The sequence below is a fragment of the Pelobates fuscus genome, chromosome 1 (genome assembly GCF_036172605.1).
Source record: "Pelobates fuscus isolate aPelFus1 chromosome 1, aPelFus1.pri, whole genome shotgun sequence".
Lineage (NCBI taxonomy): Eukaryota > Metazoa > Chordata > Amphibia > Anura > Pelobatidae > Pelobates > Pelobates fuscus.
This window is the reverse complement of record NC_086317.1, coordinates 198997707-199020874: the sequence shown is the minus strand read 5'-3', so window position 1 is coordinate 199020874 and position 23168 is coordinate 198997707. Positions and strand designations below refer to the sequence as shown.

The following is a 23168-nucleotide window of genomic DNA, read 5'->3' as shown; positions in this document are numbered from 1 at the left end:
CAGTAATCTTTATTTTTTTTATCTTTAGTCATCTGCTTAGAGGTGTCCATAGAAGCTCACTGGAAGCAAAAAATTTGAGCGTTGACAGTCAGACAGTCACTTGACAATAATCAAAGACAATCAAGTTCATTTTGGCGCGGTGGTTCTGAGACCACTAGTGTTTGAACTCAAAGGGTGCCGTTAACATATGTCATATATACTGCAAAGGTTGTGTTAAAGAGGAAGTCTGGGCACCATAACACTCGAGCCTGTTTTAATATTTATGGTGCCAGTAGTCTTCTGTCCCATGGTAAGTAGGATGCTTTGAATGCCTGCGGTTCCGCCTCCTTATGTGATAGCAGCAATAAAGTCAATACTTTGCATTAGTGATCCAATTGACACATGTATGGACAGAATTAATTGGCTGAGAATGTCAGATGATGAGCTCAGCCAATTAATATATACGGCGCTGTATTTAGAGAGAGGCTGACAATGCATTTGCCTTGGTCTGCATTTTAAGGGGGCAGCAATAAAAGCCACCCTTCAAATGCCCTGGTAGTCAGCCTCTTGTCTGGGGGGGGCAGGGGGGGGAGCAGGAGCTGGCCACCTTAGGGCCCCCCGAGGCTGGCATCTGCTTGGGATGGAGGTGGGCGGCAAAGGACACTGTTCCCTGACCTCCCTCCTGCTCAGCTCTCTCACCTGCTCCTGAGTGATGCTGGAGTCAGAATATGACATCACTCCAGTTCGGCATCACTAAGAGGCGCACAAGAGAGCTGAGCAGGGAGATCAGAGCTCCCGAACGCGCCTGCGTTGACTGCATGCCCAGCTGATCAGCACAGCAGCCCCACTGAACCCCAGTGACCACACACCCAGCCGCTCAGCCGCTTAGCCCAGAAGCCCCCAGGGAAATAGACTCCATGCCAGCACTCCCAAAGGTAGGAAGGCTGGGTGGAGTTAAATGTAAATTTTTTTTTAGAAATTGCGTGTTTGTCTGTTAGTGATTTTGTATGTGTTTGTTTGTCAGTAAGAGTGTATGTGTGTTTGTCAGTAAGAGTGTATGTGTGTTTGTCAGTGAGACTGTATATGTATTTGTCAGTGAGAGTGTATGTGTGTTTGTCAGTGAGAGTGTATATGTGTTTGTATGTGTGTTTGTCAGTGAGAGTGTATATGTATTTGTCAGTTAGAGTGTATGTGTGTTTGTCAGTGAGAGTGTATGTTTGTTTGTCAGTGAGTGTGCATGTGTGTTTGTCAATGAGAGTGTATATATGTTTGTGTGTGAATTTGTATGTGTGGTTGTCAAAGAGTGCATGTGTGCTTCAGTAAGAGTGTATGTGTGTTTGTCAGTGTGTGTGTATGTGTGTTTGTAAGTGAGAGTGTATATGTGTATGTCAGTGAGTTTGTGAGTGTGTTTGTCTGTGAGAGTGTATATGTATTTGTCAGTGAGAGTATATATGTGTTTGTCAGTGAGTTTGTATGTGTGTCTGTCAAAGAGTGTATGTGTGTTTGTCAGTAAGAGTGTATGTGTGTTTGTCAGTGAGAGTGTATGCGTGTATGTCAGTGAGAATGTATATGTGTTTGTCAGTGAGTTTGTGTGTGCGTGTGTGTGTGTTTGTCTGTCAAAGAGTGTGTGTGTTTGTCAGTGAGAATTTATGTTTGTCAGTGAGTTTGTATGTGTATCTATGAGTGTGTCTGTCTCTGTCAGTGTGTGTGTTTCTGTCACTGAGAGTATGTCTGCCAGTGAGTGTGTATATGTGTTTGCCAATTAATGTGTATGTCTGTAAGTGAATTTGTATGTCTGTCAGTGTGTGTGTGACACTGAGTGTATATGTTTCTGTTAGTGAGTGTGTGTGTGTTTGTTAGTGTGTGTCTGTCAGTGAGTGTGTATGTGTGTGTGTGTGTGTGTGTGTGTCTGACTCTGATTTGGTGTATCTGATTCTTATTTAGTGTCTTTCTCACACTGAGTGAGTGTGCGTCTGTCAGTGAGTGTGTGTTTTTCAGTGAAAGTGTGTGTTGGTTAAACAGTGTGTGTGCCAACGACTGTGTATCTGTCAGTGAGTGTTTATCAGTGAGGGTATGTGTCTGTCAGGAAAATAATATGTTGGTTTTAAAAAGGAAGATAAATTTAGATGGGGTGCCTGAGTTTTGTCATGCCTAGGGCAGCACAAAAACAAAATACACCACTGAATATATATCCAAATATAGACAAAATTGATCAAACTGTTGCAAAAAGAAAATTCTGCTTGAGATGTATCACAAACGGAGGCCAGAGCAGATGCATCCAGTGGACCCTGGTAAGTCATTCTTCCTTGTAATATTCCAACATAACAATATTTTTGTTTTACCAACCATGGAAATATTGTGAGTAACAGCTCTATAACATTTTTAGCCATTATCCTTGCCGCAAATGTAAATTGATTCAATACGTTTCAAGGCAAATATATTAAAAGTTAACGTATCTATTATAGTCCAATATCATATGTGTATTTCAGTTTCCTTTATTCAGTCCTAGCACCTCACATTTATTATGTGTTTTAAAAATATAAAAAACTATCCCCTCATTTTCTGTTCATTGAGGCGTTCCAGTTTTCATTCTCTTCCATTGTCCTTTTAGATCTAGTTTTGATCATAATCTTATTTCCATTCCATAAGTCTCACACTTATTTTTTTCCCTTCTCTATCAGACTCGCTCTCTTAGCTACTCTGATTTGGACCAGCCTGCATCTGGTTTTCTACAACGGTTTGGGAGCCTGTCCTGGCGTAAGAAAAGATACAGTGCCTCTGAGTATAGTGACCCAATTGCTGGTGAATCCACACCAACTGACTCTCACAGCTCCATGACATTGACTATAGACAGTGAGGTTGGTGTGTGGAACAGGCGGCCCAAATCCTGCATAGTGGAATCTCACTGTGAATCTCCCACTTTGAAAGGTTCCAAGGAAATTAAAAGGACTTCTGAATTAGCAAAATCTTTTGATTGCTTTCCAGATTTTCTTGGGCATCCCTACTCTAGTACTGGTCTTTCTGAAGGGGAAAATGCAACACTGCAGTCCTCTCTAACCCTTTCTGAGAATTTGTATGGAGAAGAGGATGAGTCTCTTCCCCACTGGGCAGAGAATATACTAAAGGAGTACCTGTCACCAAGACAGGTAAATGTGGGCTCCCCACTTTATCCTCCAGTTTTGGGGGTCTTAGAAGAGGATGAAGAACCCATGGTATTCCAGAGCCCCATTTATTACCATCATCATTCAACCAGTGAGAGCATGCAATCTGTGAATTCTCAGAATCAGAAAAAAAGCCACATTCTTGCTCTGGAACCCAGTAATACCATTAGTGATATACAAGTATTGAATCCCCCTTTTAGGAGACAACTGGAGCCTAGCATCCTGGGGCAAGGAAGCATAAAGAATCAATCCCACAAACCGCATAAATCTAAGTACACTATCATTCTCACCCAAGATAAAATTGAGAAGGAACCCAGCCATACTCTTGGCTCTGTCCTTATTCAGGATGAATCTCATATTGTCACTCAAGATAACACACCCAAAAATCAAACTCCAAAGAAATTAAAGTATATAGTAGAGAGTGGAACTACTCAAAATCAAGTAACCCTGAAGATGAAACACTGTCAAGATGAGGTAGATCTAGGAACCAGTGAGGTACAAAGTCCCCCCTTTAAACTGGAATATTTCAATTATGGGAAAGAAAAAAATGACACCCCCTTATATTCCAGCATTTTGGGACAGAGCACAATACAGAACATTTCTACAGTCTCACCAGCACAGCTAAAATTATACAAGGATCACCCAGGAGAACAGAAATCTCCCATCACATCAAAGATCCGATATGAAGTTATCATCACAATGACCAAAGAGGAGAGCGAGAAGGAAGGAGAGGAGGTGTCAGGACTGGGAGTGAACCTGCTGAGACAAAATGAACTTGCAGGACCAGATCTGAAGCTGTCACCTTCATTGGAATCTCAAGCATTTGGCTATCATGGGGCGGGTCCCGCAGAAGTGACAGCTCAGGAACATTTGGGTTCACACACTCAGACAGAAGAGTGTTCAGGACACGAGGAGGACATCCCCAAAGAAAAGAAGGGGGGAGAGAATTTTGAGGGGGCACATCTGGACAGGTGAGAATGTACTTTTGTGGGGAAAATATCAGGCAAACAGCCAAGGAAATAAGAGGCAATTAGAACAGTCAGTATCAATATGATTTCATGTGTGATCACATTAGTATATAGGAAGAATAGTGTATTTTCCCATTCTTGTGGGTATGTAAGGAGAGAACTGTGTAGGTTTATTTTTAACTAATAGATAATATAATAAAAAAGCAAGGGGAGTACTAAGTGTAAGCCAGTGGAGAGTGGGTGAGAAACCATAAACAGAATTGAGAGTACAGAAAAAGTTTAAACACAATAGGGTTATTTTAGTTAGTTTTATGTTGAAATCAGTGACCGGGGAGCAATGATAATAACACTTGAGAGAAAATAGAGGGAGAGGCGTTGAACAGGTATCGACCTGAATGTGAGAGACTGTCAGATTATGCTGTATGGGAATGATTAATATAAGACACGTTGTATGCTCTATACTAGCTTACAGTTGCAGGCACTGTAAAATACGGAAATGTATTACTTCACTGAGTGTTACTGTTTCTGTATAATGATGTCTCTTTAATTTATGTTTGTGATTATTAATATTTGCTTTGCTTTGCTTAGCCATATGAAAACTGGTATGTGTGAAAGGACGTGATAGAAGATACAAGCCTGTAGTCAGTGGTATTTGTGAAAATAATGATAGAATGTCTATTATATCGGATGTTCCAATGAATATAGACTTGTTTTGATAACACATATATAGTATCACCATTGGCGTTTCATAGTGTTGGGATGCAGTATGAGGTTGGGTGCCTGTACTGATTTCTCTTCGGTAACAAATATCCTTCCCACACAGATGCCCATTGAACCCTTGAATCTGCAGGGCTTGGCTACAGTGTTAAGTATGAACTCTGTATTCTCTCACAAAGATACAAAGTCCAGATGATGGGGAGGGGTAGGAATGAGAGACTGGGGAAGTACATACATTGCATGATAGAACGGAATGGGGAGTGCCCTGGGATTTCCTCTGCCCTGATGTTGCCTTGTGGGTTCATGCCCTGAGACTGAGAACATTGGGGTAAGTTGGCAAAGCAGGCGTCTGTTCGTAAATAGTATGTGTGTTGTTAGAATTATAAACTAAGTAGCTAAACATACTTGACAGATACCTGATACCTGCTCACACCAAGTATTTATTGTGTCAAATAATTAACTTTCATTTCTTTAAAAACATCGTTGACGTTCTGCAGAAAGGTGAGAATTTCTATATGGTCCTTGAATAAGGCACATCTATGATGTGGAGGACAGCTGGGTGATTCCATTAACATCACTTCTGACATATCTGCTTGCCATAGAATACAGGGCTTACTGAAATTGCTGTGTATATTATTCACAAAACAATCTGTAAACAAGAATACGTCATGAAATTGGAATTATTTATTTTTTCAGTTTTTTTAACAAAACATTACAACTTTTCCTGCTAATAGTATTTTCCAACTTCCGCCAGGAGAGTGGTAATGACATTTATTATAATATGTACTTTTATGCAGTTCGAAATCTTTTTTTTTTTTTTTTTTTTTTTTTTTTTAATAGCATTGTATAAATAATAGAAAGTATAGTCATTTTATATGGGGTTTGGATGTGGCTGTGTTGAAATATAACCAAAACATGGACTGCTTGTATTATATATTATTTATACAGTGCCATTTACAAAAAAAAAGGTTTCTAAACAAGTACATATTATAATAAATGTCATTACCACTCTCCTGGTGGACCTTGGAAAATACTTTTAGCAGGAAAGGTTGTAATGTTGTGTTTAAATAAATAATTCCAATTTCATGACTATTCTTGTTTACAGATTGTCATGAGGTATTCTTGTTTACAGATATATATATCAACAGAAACTTGTATTTGCCTGTCTCGAGGAAAGTATGCATGTGTATCTCACTAATGAGGCCTGTGTGATGATGAGACACATGTCTAGGTTTGGTGGATTTCTAACTCAGAGGAAGGGAGACTTGATTGACATTTTGAACATGGGCTTCTACTTAGCGGGAACAGCCTACAAATCAGCTAAAATGTGTTTGCACTATTAAGTATTGTCAGTTCTTTAGTGAATAAAGGAGACATTACTAAAACAGGAGATGGCTTGTTAATCTTGTTCCCTATTCTGTCTGTTGAAGTTAGTGTGGATAATCTACTTACATCCCCAGTTTGTTTATTAACCTATCAGCCATCAGCTGAAGAAAACAACAGATGCTTGTTTCGTTTTGTAAAGAACAAGTTAGAAGCACAACTTAAAGGGACACTATAGTCACCTGAACAACTTTAGCTTAATGAAGCAGTTTTGGTGTATAGTACATGCCCCTGCAGCCTCACTGCTCAATCCTCTGCCATTTAGGAGTTAAATCCCTTTGTTTATGAACCCTAGTCACACCTCCCTGCATGTGACTTGCACAGCCTTCCATAAACACTTCCTGTAAAGAGAGCCCTATTTAGGCTTTCTTTATTGCAAGTTCTGTTTAATTAAGATTTTCTTATCCCCTGCTATGTTAATAGCTTGCTAGACCCTGCAAGAGCCTCCTGTATGTGATTAAAGTTCAATTTAGAGATTGAGATACAATTATTTAAGGTAAATTACATCTGTTTGAAAGTGAAACCAGTTTTTTTTTTTCATGCAGGCTCTGTCAATCATAGCCAGGGGAGGTGTGGCTAGGGCTGTATAAACAGAAGCAAAGTGATTTAACTCCTAAATGACAGTGAATTGAGCAGTGAAATTGCAGGGGAATGATCTTTAAACTAAAACTGCTTTATTTAGCTAAAGTAATTTAGGTGACTATAGTGTTCCTTTAATGCGATCGAGGTATGCATAATGCAGAGGAGATAGTAATAGTTATGGGACCTTGAGTCAGAGAGGTATTGTAGATCGCTTGCGCCTCAATTGGCTGCCTCAATTTAATATTTTAGGATAAACTTTCCAAATGATTTATCTACCAAAATAATTCCATAGATTTTAACTGTGAATTCTGCAGATCATTTGTTTACAAAATGCATCCTTAGTACATGATATGCATTATGTGTTCTGGGGTGTATATATCAAGGGCCTGATAATTATTTAGGGAGAGATCCCTTGTAGGATAACTGTTTAGGTGAGAGATCCTTTGCAGTACTCAAAAAGACTTGTTTGGCTAGGAAGATTTCCTGACCAGTAGTTTATACCCCAGGACTTTACTCCTCGAATTAATATTTTTGGATACACTTTTCAAATTAAATATTATTTTTTGATAAATGTTTAAAATGATTTAGTATTTTGAAAAATATTTTAATATTTTAATGTTTTTTTTACATATTGATATATTTTACATATAGAATATTTTATGATATTTTAATATTGTAAAAGTTTATACAATAATATTAAATCATTTGAAATGCTTATCCAAAATATTAAAGGACCACTATAGGCACTCAGACATAGAAACATAGAAACATAGAATGTGACGGCAGATAAGAACCATTCGGCCCATCTAGTCTGCCCAGTTTTCTAAATACTTTCATTAGTCCCTGGCCTTATCTTATAGTTAGGATAGCCTTATGCCTATCCCACGCATGCTTAAACTCCTTTACTGTGTTAACCTCTACCACTTCAGCTGGAAGGCTATTCCATGCATCCACTACCCTCTCAGTAAAGTAATACTTCCTGATATTATTTTTAAACCTTTGTCCCTCTAATTTAAGACTATGTCCTCTTGTTGTGGTAGTTTTTCTTCTTTTAAATATAGTCTCCTCCTTTACTGTGTTGATTCCTTTATGTATTTAAATGTTTCTATCATATCCCCCCTGTCTCGTCTTTCCTCCATGCTATACATGTTAAGATCCTTTAACCTTTCTTGGTAAGTTTTATCCTGCAATCCATGAACCAGTTTAGTAGCCCTTCTTTGAACTCTCTCTAAGGTATCAATATCCTTCTGAAGATAGGGTCTCCAGTACTGTGTACAGTACTCCAAGTGAGGTCTCACCAGTGTTCTGTACAATGGCATGAGCACTTCCCTCTTTCTACTGCTAATACCTCTCCCTATACAACCAAGCATTCTGCTAGCATTTCCTGCTGCTCTATTACATTGTCTGCCTACCTTTAAGTCATCAGAAATAATCACCCCTAAATCCCTTTCCTCAGATGTTGAGGTTAGGACTCTATCAAATATTCTGTACTCTGCCCTTGGGTTTTTACGTCCAAGATGCATTATCTTGCACTTATCCACATTAAATGTCAGTTGCCACAACTCTGACCATTTTTCTAGTCTACCTAAATCATTTTCCATTTGGCTTATCCCTCCTGGAACATCAACCCTGTTACATATCTTAGTATCATCCGCAAAAAGACACACCTTACCATCAAGACCTTCTGCAATATCACTAATAAAAATATTAAAGAGAATGGGTCCAAGTACAGATCCCTGAGGTACCCCACTGGTGACAAGCCCAAGCTTTGAATATACTCCATTGACTACAACCCTCTGTTTCCTGTCACTCAGCCACTGCCTTACCCATTCAACAATATTGGAATCCAAACTCAAAGATTGTAGTTTGTTGATAAGCCTTCTATGTGCAACAGTGTCAAAAGCCTTACTGAAATCGAGGTAAGCAATGTCTACTGCACCACCCTGATCTATAATTTTAGTTACCCAATCAAAAAAATCAATAAGATTAGTTTGGCATGATCTCCCTGAAGTAAACCCATGTTGTCTCTGATCTTGAAATCCGTGTGTTTTTAGATGTTCAACAATCCTATCCTTTAACATGGTTTCCATCACTTTCCCCACTACTGAAGTTAGGCTTACTGGCCTATAGTTGCCCGACTCCTCCCTATTACCTTTCTTGTGAATGGGCACAACATTCGCTAACTTCCAATCTTCTGGGACTACTCCTGTTATCAATGATTGGTTAAATAAATCTGTTAATGGTTTTGCTAGTACACCACTAAGCTCTTTTAATAGCTTTGGGTGTATTCCATCAGGTCCCATTGACTTATTTGTCTTTACTTTTGACAGTTGAAATAGAACCTCTTCCTCTGTAAACTCACGTGTAATAAATGACTCATTTATCCTTTTTCTTAACTGAGGTCCCTTTCCTTCATTTTCATCTGTAAATACCGAACAAAAATATTCATTGAGGCAGTCAGCTAGACCTTTATCCTCATCTACATACCTTCCTTCTTTTGTTTTTAATCTAACTAATCCTTGTTTTACTTTTCTTTTCTCATTTATGTATCTAAAAAAGGTTTTGTCCCCCTTTTTTACTGACTGTGCTATTTTCTCTTCTGTGTGTGATTTGGAAGCTCTTATAACTTGCTTAGCCTCTTTCTGCCTAATCTTATAGGTCATTCTGTCTTCCTCACTCTGGGTTTTTTTATAATTACTAAATGCTAACTTTTTGTTTTTTACTATCTTGGCTACATCTGTGGAGTACCACAGTGGTTTCTTGAATTTTTTGCTTTTACTGACAAGCCTAATGCAATTTTCTGTTGCCTTCAGTAGTGCAACTTTTAAATAATCCCATTTCTTTTGGACTCCATTTAAATTGCTCCAGTCTGATAATGACTCCTTTACACATATTCTAATTTTGGAAAAGTCTGTTTTTCTAAAGTCTAAAACTTTTGTTTTTGTGTGGTGTGACTCAGTCACTGTTCTTATATTAAACCACACTGACTGATGATCACTGGATCCTAAACTTTCACCTACAGTAATATCTGATACCAAATCTCCATTTGTTAACACTAAATCTAGTATGGCCTCTTTACGAGTTGGCTCCTCAACGACTTGTTTTAGAGACAATCCCAGTAGGGAGTTTAGAATATGTGTGCTCCTGGCACAAGTAGCTATTTTTGGTTTCCAATTTATATCAGGAAGATTAAAGTCACCCATGATGATAACTTCCCCCTTCATTGTCATTTTAGCTATTTCTTCAACTAGTAGATTATCTAACTCTTCAATTTGTCCTGGGGGCCTATAAATCACACCTACACGAGTTACTGTGTGATTACCAAATTCTAACGTAACCCAAACTGACTCTATGTTCGCCTCACTAACCTTTATTAGACTAGATTTTATGCTATTCTTTACATACAGGGCCACCCCTCCCCCTTTCTTGCCTTCCCTGTCTTTTCTATATAAAGAGTACCCTGGTATTGCTATGTCCCAGTCATTTTTCTCATTATACCATGTCTCAGTAACAGCGACTAAATCTACACTATCAGTTGCCATTATTGCCACAAGTTCATGGATCTTATTCCCTAAACTGCGAGCATTTGTAGACATGACTCTAAGCTTATCATTTTTTAACACACTTGCTACAGGCACCTTCTGTCCTTGTTTTGGGGGACAATTGGATTGATGTTTTATCACCCTTTTGCCCCCCCCTCCTAGTTTAAATACATCCTAGCAAAACCTCTGAACTGCTCACTGAGAACATTTGTTCCCTTTTGAGAAAGATGCAAACCATCTTTTTTGTACAGTTTATTTCCATTCCAAACAGAGCTACCATGAGCAATAAAGCCAAATCCTTGCTCCCGACACCATTCACCAAGCCACAAGTTAAAGTCCCTAATACGCATCCGCCTGTCATTCTGAGTGTTATGCACAGGCAGAACTTCAGAGAATGACAATGTGGAAGCAACCTGCCGTATATCATTGGCAAAAACACTAAAAACTTCCTTAACCTCTGAAACCTCATTGCAAGCCAAGTCATTTGTCCCTAAATGGACAAGTACATCCAATTCCCCTTCCTGCTTTGCTTGCTTAACAATATTACCGATACGTCTCCTGTCTCTGTGAGCAGTAGCTCCGGGAAGACACCTCACAAGACCACCATTGTCCATCTCCACACCTCTTATGATGGAATCCCCCACCAACAACTGCTTTCTATTAGGCCTCACCAAGCCTCTCTGCACAACACCACTAGCCTCAGTGCCTCTCTGCACAACACCACTAGCCTCAATGCCTCTCTTCACAACACCACTAGCCTCAGTGCCTCTCTTCACAACACCACTAGCCTCAGTGCCTCTCTTCACAACACCACTAGCCTCAGTGCCTCTCTGCACAACACCACTAGCCTCAGTGCCTCTCTGCACAACACCACTAGCCTCAGTGCCTCTCTGCACAACACCACTAGCCTCAGTGCCTCTCTGCACAACACCACTAGCCTCAGTGCCTCTCTGCACAACACCACTAGCCTCAGTGCCTCTCTGCACAACACCACTAGCCTCAGTGCCTCTCTGCACAACACCACTAGCCTCAGTGCCTCTCTGCGCAACACCACTAGCCTCAGTGCCTCTCTGCGCAACACCACTAGCCTCAGTGCCTCTCTGCACAACACCACTAGCCTCAGTGCCTCTCTGCACAACACCACTAGCCTCAGTGCCTCTCTGCACAACACCACTAGCCTCAGTGCCTCTCTGCACAACACCACTAGCCTCAGTGCCTCTCTGCACAACACCACTACACTCTGAAAGTGCAGAAAATGAATTATGTAGAGCAACAGACTGTGCAATATGCCTTTTATCCACAACTCCAAGTCTACCAGATCCTACAGTAATCCATCTGCCATTCCTAGTATTACTCTGCGGCAGTGGCTTTGCAGCAGTTCCAGCCTGAGTTTGTTTACCAGATAATTTACAAATCTCAGACTTCAAAAATACAATCTCCTGCCGCAAAATAGAGAACTGTCTACAGATTAGACAACAACCAAATCTCCAAAAAGTGGAACGTGAAACAAATGCAAAGCAACTATTACACTGAACTAAGTCTGCCATTCCTGCCAGGTGAATAATTGAAATCAAACAACCCTTAACTTTTTATTTATCCTCCTGAATACCTCGGATTACCTCCAGCTTATCTCCAGAATATCTCCAACCACACACACACTTAGAAGCAACACTTAGATGAAGCAACCAAGCTCTATTAGCCAAGCTAATGACAACTACCCTTATATACTCCTAAAATCACCTCCCACTAGGAATGTTTAACACCTGGGTAGGCCTCTGCTTATTAGCAAACAATAGCTAATTTAAATAGCAATCAATAGCAAGTAGCTACCTAATCCAATCAAATGCCTTATAATTACCAACAGGAAATCAAACCTTGTGCAGTCAGTAACCTTTTCCTACAGATGAATCTTACCAACAGGAAATCAAACCTTGTGCAGTCAGTAACCTTTTCCTACAGATGAATCTTACCTGTAACAGTAAAAAAGAACTCTTAGCACAGCTCTTAGACAGTTGAAGCTTCTGTAAAACTCTCCAGAATATCTCCAACCACACACACACTTAGAAGCAACACTTAGATGAAGCAACCAAGCTCTATTAGCCAAGCTAATGACAACTACCCTTATATACTCCTAAAATCACCTCCCACTAGGAATGTTTAACACCTGGGTAGGCCTCTGCTTATTAGCAAACAATAGCTAATTTAAATAGCAATCAATAGCAAGTAGCTACCTAATCCAATCAAATGCCTTATAATTACCAACAGGAAATCAAACCTTGTGCAGTCAGTAACCTTTTCCTACAGATGAATCTTACCTGTAACAGTAAAAAAGAACTCTTAGCACAGCTCTTAGACAGTTGAAGCTTCTGTAAAACTCTCCAGAATATCTCCAACCACACACACACTTAGAAGCAACACTTAGATGAAGCAACCAAGCTCTATTAGCCAAGCTAATGACAACTACCCTTATATACTCCTAAAATCACCTCCCACTAGGAATGTTTAACACCTGGGTAGGCCTCTGTTTATTAGCAAACAATAGCTAATTTAAATAGCAATCAATAGCAAGTAGCTACCTAATCCAATCAAATGCCTTATAATTACCAACAGGAAATCAAACCTTGTGCAGTCAGTAACCTTTTCCTACAGATGAATCTTACCTGTAACAGTAAAAAAGAACTCTTAGCACAGCTCTTAGACAGTTGAAGCTTCTGTAAAACTCTCCAGAATATCCCCAACCACACACACACTTAGAAGCAACACTTAGATGAAGCAACCAAGCTCTATTAGCCAAGCTAATGACAACTACCCTTATATACTCCTAAAATCACCTCCCACTAGGAATGTTTAACACCTGGGTAGGCCTCTGCTTATTAGCAAACAATAGCTAATTTAAATAGCAATCAATAGCAAGTAGCTACCTAATCAATTCAAATGCCTTATAATTACCAACAGGAAATCAAACCTTGTGCAGTCAGTAACCTTTTCCTACAGATGAATCTTACCTGTAACAGTAAAAAAGAACTCTTAGCACAGCTCTTAGACAGTTGAAGCTTCTGTAAAACTCTCCAGAATATCTCCAACCACACACACACTTAGAAGCAACACTTAGATGAAGCAACCAAGCTCTATTAGCCAAGCTAATGACAACTACCCTTATATACTCCTAAAATCACCTCCCACTAGGAATGTTTAACACCTGGGTAGGCCTCTGCTTATTAGCAAACACTAGCTAATTTAAATAGCAATCAATAGCAAGTAGCTACCTAATCCAATCAAATGCCTTATAATTACCAACAGGAAATCAAACCTTGTGCAGTCAGTAACCTTTTCCTACAGATGAATCTTACCTGTAACAGTAAAAAAGAACTCTTAGCACAGCTCTTAGACAGTTGAAGCTTCTGTAAAACTCTCCAGAATATCTCCAACCACACACACACTTAGAAGCAACACTTAGATGAAGCAACCAAGCTCTATTAGCCAAGCTAATGACAACTACCCTTATATACTCCTAAAATCACCTCCCACTAGGAATGTTTAACACCTGGGTAGGCCTCTGCTTATTAGCAAACAATAGCTAATTTAAATAGCAATCAATAGCAAGTAGCTACCTAATCCAATCAAATGCCTTATAATTACCAACAGGAAATCAAACCTTGTGCAGTCAGTAACCTTTTCCTACAGATGAATCTTACCTGTAACAGTAAAAAAGAACTCTTAGCACAGCTCTTAGACAGTTGAAGCTTCTGTAAAACTCTCCAGAATATCTCCAACCACACACACACTTAGAAGCAACACTTAGATGAAGCAACCAAGCTCTATTAGCCAAGCTAATGACAACTACCCTTATATACTCCTAAAATCACCTCCCACTAGGAATGTTTAACACCTGGGTAGGCCTCTGCTTATTAGCAAACAATAGCTAATTTAAATAGCAATCAATAGCAAGTAGCTACCTAATCCAATCAAATGCCTTATAATTACCAACAGGAAATCAAACCTTGTGCAGTCAGTAACCTTTTCCTACAGATGAATCTTACCTGTAACAGTAAAAAAGAACTCTTAGCACAGCTCTTAGACAGTTGAAGCTTCTGTAAAACTCTCCAGAATATCTCCAACCACACACACACACTTAGAAGCAACACTTAGATGAAGCAACCAAGCAGTTTAATGAAGTGGTGTGGCTGCCAGGTCCATCTGGGGTTAACCCTGCCTGCTGTAAACATAGCAGTTTCAGAGAAACTCTAGTTGCTGTCTCATTGACAGCCGCTAGAGGCGCTTTCCTATGAAACTGTCTGAATGCGCGGTGCTCCTGCCGCACATTGCCATTCAGCCGATGATGGCAGAAGAAGGAGGAGATTCCCAACCCTTTCTTCACCCTAGAGCCCGGCGGGAGGGCGACCCAGAGGGTGAGAGGGACCCAAGTACCCTAAAGAGCCAGGAAAACGAGTATGTTTTCCTGGCACCATATTGGTCCTTTAACCCCTTAAGGACCAAACTTCTGGAATAAAAGGGAATCATGACATGTCACACATGTCATATGTCCTTAAGGGGTTAAATCAAGGCCTTTGTCTGAGTAATGAATAGGCTATTATTGAGACTGTTACAATTTGCGGCTGGAATGGAGACATTGTATGTCTTGCTCTTCAAAACTGTTTCAGTTTGTTACTACCTTTCAACGATTGATTCATCTATTTAGGCTTATTTTCCTGTTTGATTAGTTACATAGTTAGATAGCTGAAAAGAGACTTGCGTCCATCAAGTTCAGCCTTCCTCACACCTGTTTTTTGCTGTTGATCCAAAAGAAAAAAAAAAAGAAAAAAAAAACCCAGTTTGAAGCACAATTTTGCAACAAGCTAGGACAAAAAATTCCTTCTTGACCCCAGAATGGCAGTCAGATTTATCCTTGAATCAAGCAGTTATTATCCTACATTGAAAGATTATATCCTTGAATATTCTGTCTTTGCAAGTATGCATCTAGTAGCTGTTTGAACATCTGTATGGACTCTGATAAAACCACTTCTTCAGGCAGAGAATTCCACATCCTGATTGTTCTTACAGTAAAAAAACCTTTCCTTTGCCTTAGACGAAATCTTCTTTCTTCCAGTCTAAACGCATGGCCTCGTGTCCTATGTAAAGTCCGGTTTGTGAATAGATTTCCACACAATGGTTTGTATTGGCCCCGAATATATTTGTATAATGTTATCATATCCTCTCTCAGGCGACGTTTTTCTAAATTAAATAGGTTTAAATTTGTTAACCTTTCTTCATAGCTGATATGTTCCATTCCTTTTATTAATTTTGTAGCCCGCATTTGATATTTGCAGAATTGTTTCCACTATAGCACTATAGCTCCCACACGAGGTGGGGTGAACTCTCAAAAGTAATAATTGCGTTTTTTTAAAAGCTGCAATAATTACCTTTGCAGGGTTGGTGGAGTTGGGACTATGCACAGAGACCACTTCAATGAGCTGAAGTGGTCTGGGTGCCTATAGTGTCCATGTAAACATTGCAGTTTCAGAGAAACTGCAATATATTTTCATTGCAGCTCTAAGTCTTCCCACAGTGGCTGTCTACCAGACACCCACTAGAGAGCTTCCTGAATCGAAACAGACTTTTGGTCCAGTATCTGACTCTGGATGTCCTCACGATCTGCATGAGGACATCCAGCGTCAGATTTTTGCCCTTAGGAAAGCACTGATTCAATGCTTTCTTATGGGGAAGGTCTAATGCATGCACAGCATTTACCACTTGCTCGTTGCAGGCGTAGGAGGGGGTGGAGCGTTGACTCAGCGCTGAGGGACATCCCTTTATTTACCCTAGACAGGGGGCAAAAGGGATAGGGGAAACAGGAGGAGCTATAGAGCCAGGAATACTGCTTTGTATTCCTGGCACTTATAGTATCCCTTTAAAGAGGAAGATCAGGTGGTGAATGAAGACAAATGAACCCTTTTAGGAATCCTGAAGTTTTGAGAGAGTGTGGGTGTGAGTGAGGCAGGTAGCTGTAACCCTATTGGATAGAATAGGAAGTGCATAAAGGGAATACTATAAAGTAGACTAAAATCTAAAAAAGCAAGGGCTTCATCATCTGTGAGCTGTGTGACCTGCACTGTAACTTCTTGGCTCAGATGTAGAATCAGCATGTTATACTCTGAAATATAATGTTAAAATACAGCATAGTATGCTCCACTTTGCAATGATGGGGGAGATACTATAAACTTTAGTACACACATTGTACACAGTATGGTCATTCAGATGTATTTGTTCACAAAATTTAATGTGAACTTTTACAAAATAAACTTTTGTGCGTTAAGGGCACCACATCTTCTAATGACCCCTTGCTCATATTGTGCTTCCCCAAGAATGATACAGGTTTTGTGTGTTCTTTGTGAATATATCTTAAATATTTTATTTTTTCATCTTGGTTGGTTTGGTTTTGAACACCTGTTTTGTTGTTAAATAAAACAGGTATTTTTATTCACTTGTAACTGAAGATTTAGAAGGTAGCCAGGGATAAAGATAAAAAGTACTATAAAATATATACATGAAAGGGTACTGCATATTTCCATGCTGAAGGAGAAAAAATCATCAGGTTCTTAAGAATATCATTTAGATCTTCATAGAATATTTTATAGATTAAGTCCATTCTTGATTTTTGAATGGCAGGCACACTTTAATAGTTTTGTTTTTTACCTTAATGGGAACTGAGGCAAGTGAAATTTTGGGGGTTAGATTATGTGTTCCGTTTTTACAGATTGAAAAAAAACTAATTATTACTTCTTTTACCAATTGCACGTACCAAATAATTTATGAAATGCAATGCTGTTTATTTAAAACATAACATGTTTTTGTACTTGTAAGAAATGAGTGCTTGCCAGTGCCTAAAATGTTCACTCATTTTTCTATGTCTGCAAGTACATGTGTGTTCTTTTTATGGGATACCGTTTATTGGGTTTTGGTGAGGCTTTATTGAGTGCTGGAAACTCAGAGTGTCTCTGAACCTCTAGATTTTATTTTCAGTGTGTGGAACCTTTTTGCCAGAGTTTTACGTTATTTTAGGAGTTGAAGTGGTTTAGGTGCTGAAATGTTAAATGACTGCTTAAGTGTACTTTATGCAGTACACTCCACGAGTGTACTCCACTCATGGAGTGTATTGCTGGAATGTCAAATTGCTTCATATAAATATAAACCATAAAACAGCGTTTAACAGCAGCACATGCAACACTTTATGGTAAAGTAAATGAATATTGAACGTTACAATGGAGGGAGTATGGCAATAGGACAGACCAGAAATGAATAAAAAATATAAAAATTGCAGCAGGGGGATGGGTGTGTGGGAGAAATGTTAATAATAAAAATAATAATAATAACAACAACAACTTATATAATGTGTTCCTCTGCATTGGACTCAAAACACTTTAGATAATATACAATCATACATTTGGAAGTTACATATTCTACTCCAGAAAGGCTTGTGTAAGCAGGTAGGCCTTGATTGTTTGTTTAAAATGTTCAGGCAGGTCATTTTTTTACTGTGCTAGGGATAGTGTTGTATAAAGATTTAGCAGCATGGCTAAAAGCTCGTAAACCACATTTTTGTTGTAATCTTGGCACAATTAGCTTCCAGGCATGCGGTGAGTGAAAAGTGCAAGTTGCGACATTGGGCACAAATAATTATTTTAGATAGTTTGGTCCCTGATCATGTAGAACATAGCTTAGCCAACTACTATTATTCCATTTGAGGAGATCAGCAAGACACTTATTGATGGTTTCTGCCGAGTTTGAGTTTGATTTAAATTAGTTTGTCATCAGTGTAACAAAGGTAATTGCCTTATGATACCCCCTGTGGAAGCATATACACTGCAAATAACATTGGAGATAAGATGGAAGCCTCAACATGCCAGGACACATGTGCAGAGGTGTGTTCTCCAGATGATACTCTCTGGGGTCGGTTAGATAAAAATGCTTAAAAAAACCTGACTAGAATGAGTTACAAATGTTATTTATTGACAGCCATGTCTTTAGTTGGGCTGCACCAATTTTCTCGATGACATTCCCTAACAAAAAATGGTTTGAGATAGATTTCCAATGCAGTCAGGATTAGGGCTTTTTAAAAATAGGATGGAGAAGAGCTTGTTTTAATGATGTTGGGAAGGATTATGTCTGACAAATTTTAGTGGAAACTTGTGCAATGAGGTCTATGTATCCAATTAAAAGGCATGTTAATCCAAGATCTAGAAAGCAAGTTGTGACAATGAGCTTTTTATTGTTTGCATGATGTTGTTTTCCTCAACATAATCCAAACTTGTTCCAGTGAGATTGGAAATAGTTTTTGGGCCTCTGAGGTCCTGTGAGAGTGGTCCTTGATGGTGGTATGTTAGAACGGTTAGTTGACACTTGTTTGTATTGGTAAAGAAGGCAGCACACTCCTCACATTTTGTCTGGGTTAAAGGACCACTCTAGTGCCAGGAAAACATACAAGAGCTGCACGCGCATTCAGCCGGTCACATAGGAAAGCATTCATAATGCTTTCCTATGGACGCTTGCGTGCTCTCACTGTGATTTTCACAGTGAGAATCACGCAAGCGCCTCTAGCGGCTGTCAATGAGACAGCCACTAGAGGAAATAGGGGAAGGCTTAACCCATTCACAAACATAGCAGTTTCTCTGAAACTGCTATGTTTATGAAAAAAATGGGTTAACCCTAGAAGGACCTGGCACCCAGACCACTTCATTAAGCTGAAGTGGTCTGGGTGCCTAGAGTGGTTCTTTAAGGTTGAGATGCTATTTAGGCGAGCTGGATTGCATAGTTTTTCAAATGCGTGAAAAGTCTGATCTGATCTATTTTTTGCTTTTTTGTAATTTCTGAGGAAATCTGATTTTTTTTCTGTGTGATTGCTTTTTGGTTTGCATATTATTATTATTATTATTATTATTATTATTATTATTATTTATCTAGCACTAACAAATTCCGCAGCGCTTTACAATGGCTGGACTAACAAACATGTAATTGTAACCAGACTAGTTGGATCCACAGGAACAGAGGGGTTGAGGGCCCTGCTCAATGAGCTTACATGTTAGAGGGAAGGCTCAAATAAATGTGAGATCAAATGGGAGATACAGGAAGCAATAAAGGGTTACACAGGGAAACAGAGCTAAAAGATTTATATATAAGGGGAAGTACTCATTTATCTGTATACTGATGGTATTCATGATACATCCTTTCAGGTTGCATAGCAATGTTAACTACAATTTGTTTAACAGGTTCACAAATACACTAGGCAACTTTCTGCATATTATGAAATAAATGTCACTAAAATATAAAATTACAATAACTATAGTGTCATCTAAGATAGTAACCACTTCTATTGTAATGATAGGTATGATTTGCTCTGTGATGCTGATTACCATCAAAGTGATGGTCAAAAGATCTTTTGTTTTAAAATTGTGCAGTGGGTTTTCAACTGAGTATGTGGTTTGTTAATTACATTTCAATGCTATTTCATCCAATAGGAATGTTACCATCATTAGGTTTGAATGCCTCATTTTGTAATTAAACTTGTGTGGCATGGTAAACTAATAGAATGTCTGGTCCTAGCTGTCTAAAGGCACCCTGGGTCTAAATGTAGCACAGTTAAATTGTTAGCCACTAATACTGAGAGAAAAATAACTCTTCCAATTGCATAATTTGTGAACGTGCCACTAAATGCATCATATTTGCAGTGACTTATACCGCGCAGTATGGGAGAATTGCGGTGAGTGTAGTATTATAATGCAGTAGGGTTAAGGGTTACTACAGCATGACTTGGGGTTAATACAGCAGGTGTGGAGTGCATGGGGTCACCCAATTGTATTTCTGAGCAGGGGCCAGGTCAGTTGCAGTAGCCCTATAACAATGCAACCGGGCCTCTGTAATATTGCCGATTGCTGGGAGGAAGTTAGTGTCTGTGACTTCCTCCCAGATACAGGGAGAGAGCCATGCGTGAGAGAGAGAGCAGGCAAAGGAGTGGGGGAGAAGTAATGACACTGCCAGTACCAGACCCAGACTCTTATCAGACTCAGCCAGCACCAGGACCCCAAGGAGCCAACCACCTGCACATAAAAGGTATGTGAACAGGAGGGTAGCAAAAATATAAAAATATTACATGTGTCTGTCTGTGTGTGTGTGTATGTGTATGTGTGTTTATCTTCGTCAGTGTGTATCTTTGTCAGTATGTGTGTGTGTGTCAGTGTTTATATCTATGTGTGTGTTTATATGTTTGTAATTGTGTGTGTATGTTAGTGTATATATGTGTGTGTGTGTGTGTGCCAATGTGTATGTATAGCTGTGTAAGCATGTACGTATGTGACAGTGTATGTGTATATGTGCATACATCCCAGCATGCACACACCAACACTTCATGCAAACACACCCTTGCAATCAAATGCAAACATTACAAACAAGCACAGACACCCATGTATTAAAATGACAACATTATATACAAACACCCCTTAATTCAAATTTCAACACCTGCATTTAAAAGCTAACACTACTGTGACAAATGTCACTTTCCACGGATGTTTGCCACGGACTCTTGGAGTCCTGCCTACTGACTATGGGCCAGGTCAGCAACTGTAAATACCCATAATTTATTCCCCCTGGTTCGGCACTTTCCATTCGTGCACATAGAACGTGAATGCTAGCTTCCTGACAGCCGTTCGCATGGCCCAAACCCGCGAATAGACTTCAGGGGGACTTAGCCGCAAATGCCATGGAACTATTTTCGGCGTCAGGACTCTACGGCTCCCAGTTGGTCCCCAGCGGTACTTAGCCGCGATTCTATAACTATTTACGGCTATGGGACGTGCTGTTACCGGTCAGCTTTCTCCTGTGTTTTGCACCACTTTAAAAACGGCCAGGAGAGCGCTTTTTGGAGGGAAGGTACCTGAGACTATGCGGAACAAACACTGCTTGAGATCCAGGTGGAACACCTCGTAGTTCGTCCGCCAGAGTCCCCAAACGTTGACCAGCAAAAGCACCAGACTCTCTGGAACTGTTTTGGGCATAGGACCATGCGTGCTGTCAGTCAAATTATGACTTCCAGGAAAATCGTGAACCCCTGAACCGATCTGGATGATTTTTGGATATGTTTGTAATAGATAATTTAGAGATAATTTAGAGATAATTTAGTTTAGTATAGTTCCTGACTTAATTATTTCCCAGGCACAAGGGATGGATTATCTTGTTTTGTATGGAAGTGTCCTGGACCTGAGAGCCAATGTAATTGTGTGTATGCTTTTACTGTAGTCTACTCTCAGGTCCAGGGGGGAGTGCCCCTTGCATTGGGACCTGCATATAAGGCCAGTTGTGGCCGCCATTAAATGCATTCCAGCTTGTACTCCCAGAACTATGTGTCATCTGGTTACTGGGAGGGCTAATCACTGATCACTGTTCCAGTGTGGAGGATTCAACGGGGAAAATCCTTGTAAGGTTGCTAGGGCGAGTTCCCCATTTGGCTCCAGGAGGGATCAGTTCCAGGACCCCAGTCAAGCCACGGCGACTGTGGGCAGACGTGCTGTGGTTTGTCCCCTGTTCCAGCTAGGAAGCGGTCTGTGGCGGAGGTACCCAGTTAGGGGTTCAGTGAGCTCCGTTACAACTACATACACACACACACCCCTCCATTGAAACGCAAATATGACATAGAAGTATCACTGCATTCCAGTGGCAACAGAACATGATTGTAGGAACACAATTTTTGAGGTTGTTTGTGTGTCTGTTGAGGCTACTTGTGGCATAGTGTGTTTGTTGAGATGCTGTTTATGGATGCATGCACAGTGAAGGTGCTTGTGTTATTGCGTGCGTGTGGTTTTGCGTGATAATAAGCATATGGTTGTAGTATGTGTCAAGATAGGGGTTCCAGTGTGTTGGGAGAAATTGAGAGCAGTTATGTGTGGAGGAATTGGATTGATTTGTTGGAGGCATAGCATGGGAGGATGTAGCTGTAGTATGTGAAAGAGAAATAAGGACTGTAGTGTACAGAGATAGAGGCTGTGTTGTAGGGGCAGGCGAGTAGGGGTAGGGGCTCTAGTTGTGTATGGGACTACATATTAAATAAAAAAACAAAATAATAAAGTTTACAACCCACTCTGTCATGCTTACCTTTAGGCATGGGAAAGGGATGTTCATCCTGGTGGCCTGGTGGACTGCCCCAGTAGCGGGTCGTCCATGTATAGTGCTCCTTCCTGCAGGTGTTGGTTGACGTATGAGAGCGTTGCCATGGTTATCCTGATCCACTTCAAGGAGCGATAAACATGGCCTGCACGCTTCGAAGGTATATACCACAAGCTCCCTGCCTCTTCCCATAGCATGTTGCCTGGTGCTTTCCTAATAGCTAGAATACCAACATCAGAGACAGTCTATTTCTGATGCAAATAAGGTACTCCATCAGACTGGCACCTGGTGGCTCCCACTACGCCTTCAGGTGTTAAAACTGTAAAATCACAGTCAGCAGCCTTCCTGAACTAAAACTACAATAGCTTATATATAGGTCTTTATTTTACCTGTCAGTGGAGTTAAACCACAAAGCATGACAAGGAAATAACCAGTTTTACTATAACATCACACCTACTGAAAACGGTTAACTCATAGGCATTTAAAATGTGGGCCGTATGCAGAGAAAAATATTCCAACTCAGTACCTGTGAATAACTCTAGGGCCTGACAAAAGATGTCTAAATTCTCCTAAAAAATATTTTTATACTTGAATAACTAAACTTCCTCACACTAGAATAGCAGTCAGTTGTGGAGTTAGGATAAGGTCAGATCCACAGCTAGGATTAATTGGACTTGTTTTGTATT

General features: G+C 39.9%; 1 protein-coding gene across 1 annotated transcript in view; it reads left to right on the top strand.

Annotated features, from left to right (window-relative positions):
- Positions 1-23168, top strand: part of CRYBG2 (crystallin beta-gamma domain containing 2) — a 161614-nt gene that overhangs the window by 75765 nt on the left and 62681 nt on the right. The window contains exon 3 of the mRNA XM_063453282.1: positions 2661-4111. Within this exon, the coding sequence (XP_063309352.1) occupies positions 2661-4111 (1451 nt within the window). The remainder of the gene's footprint in view (positions 1-2660; positions 4112-23168) is intronic.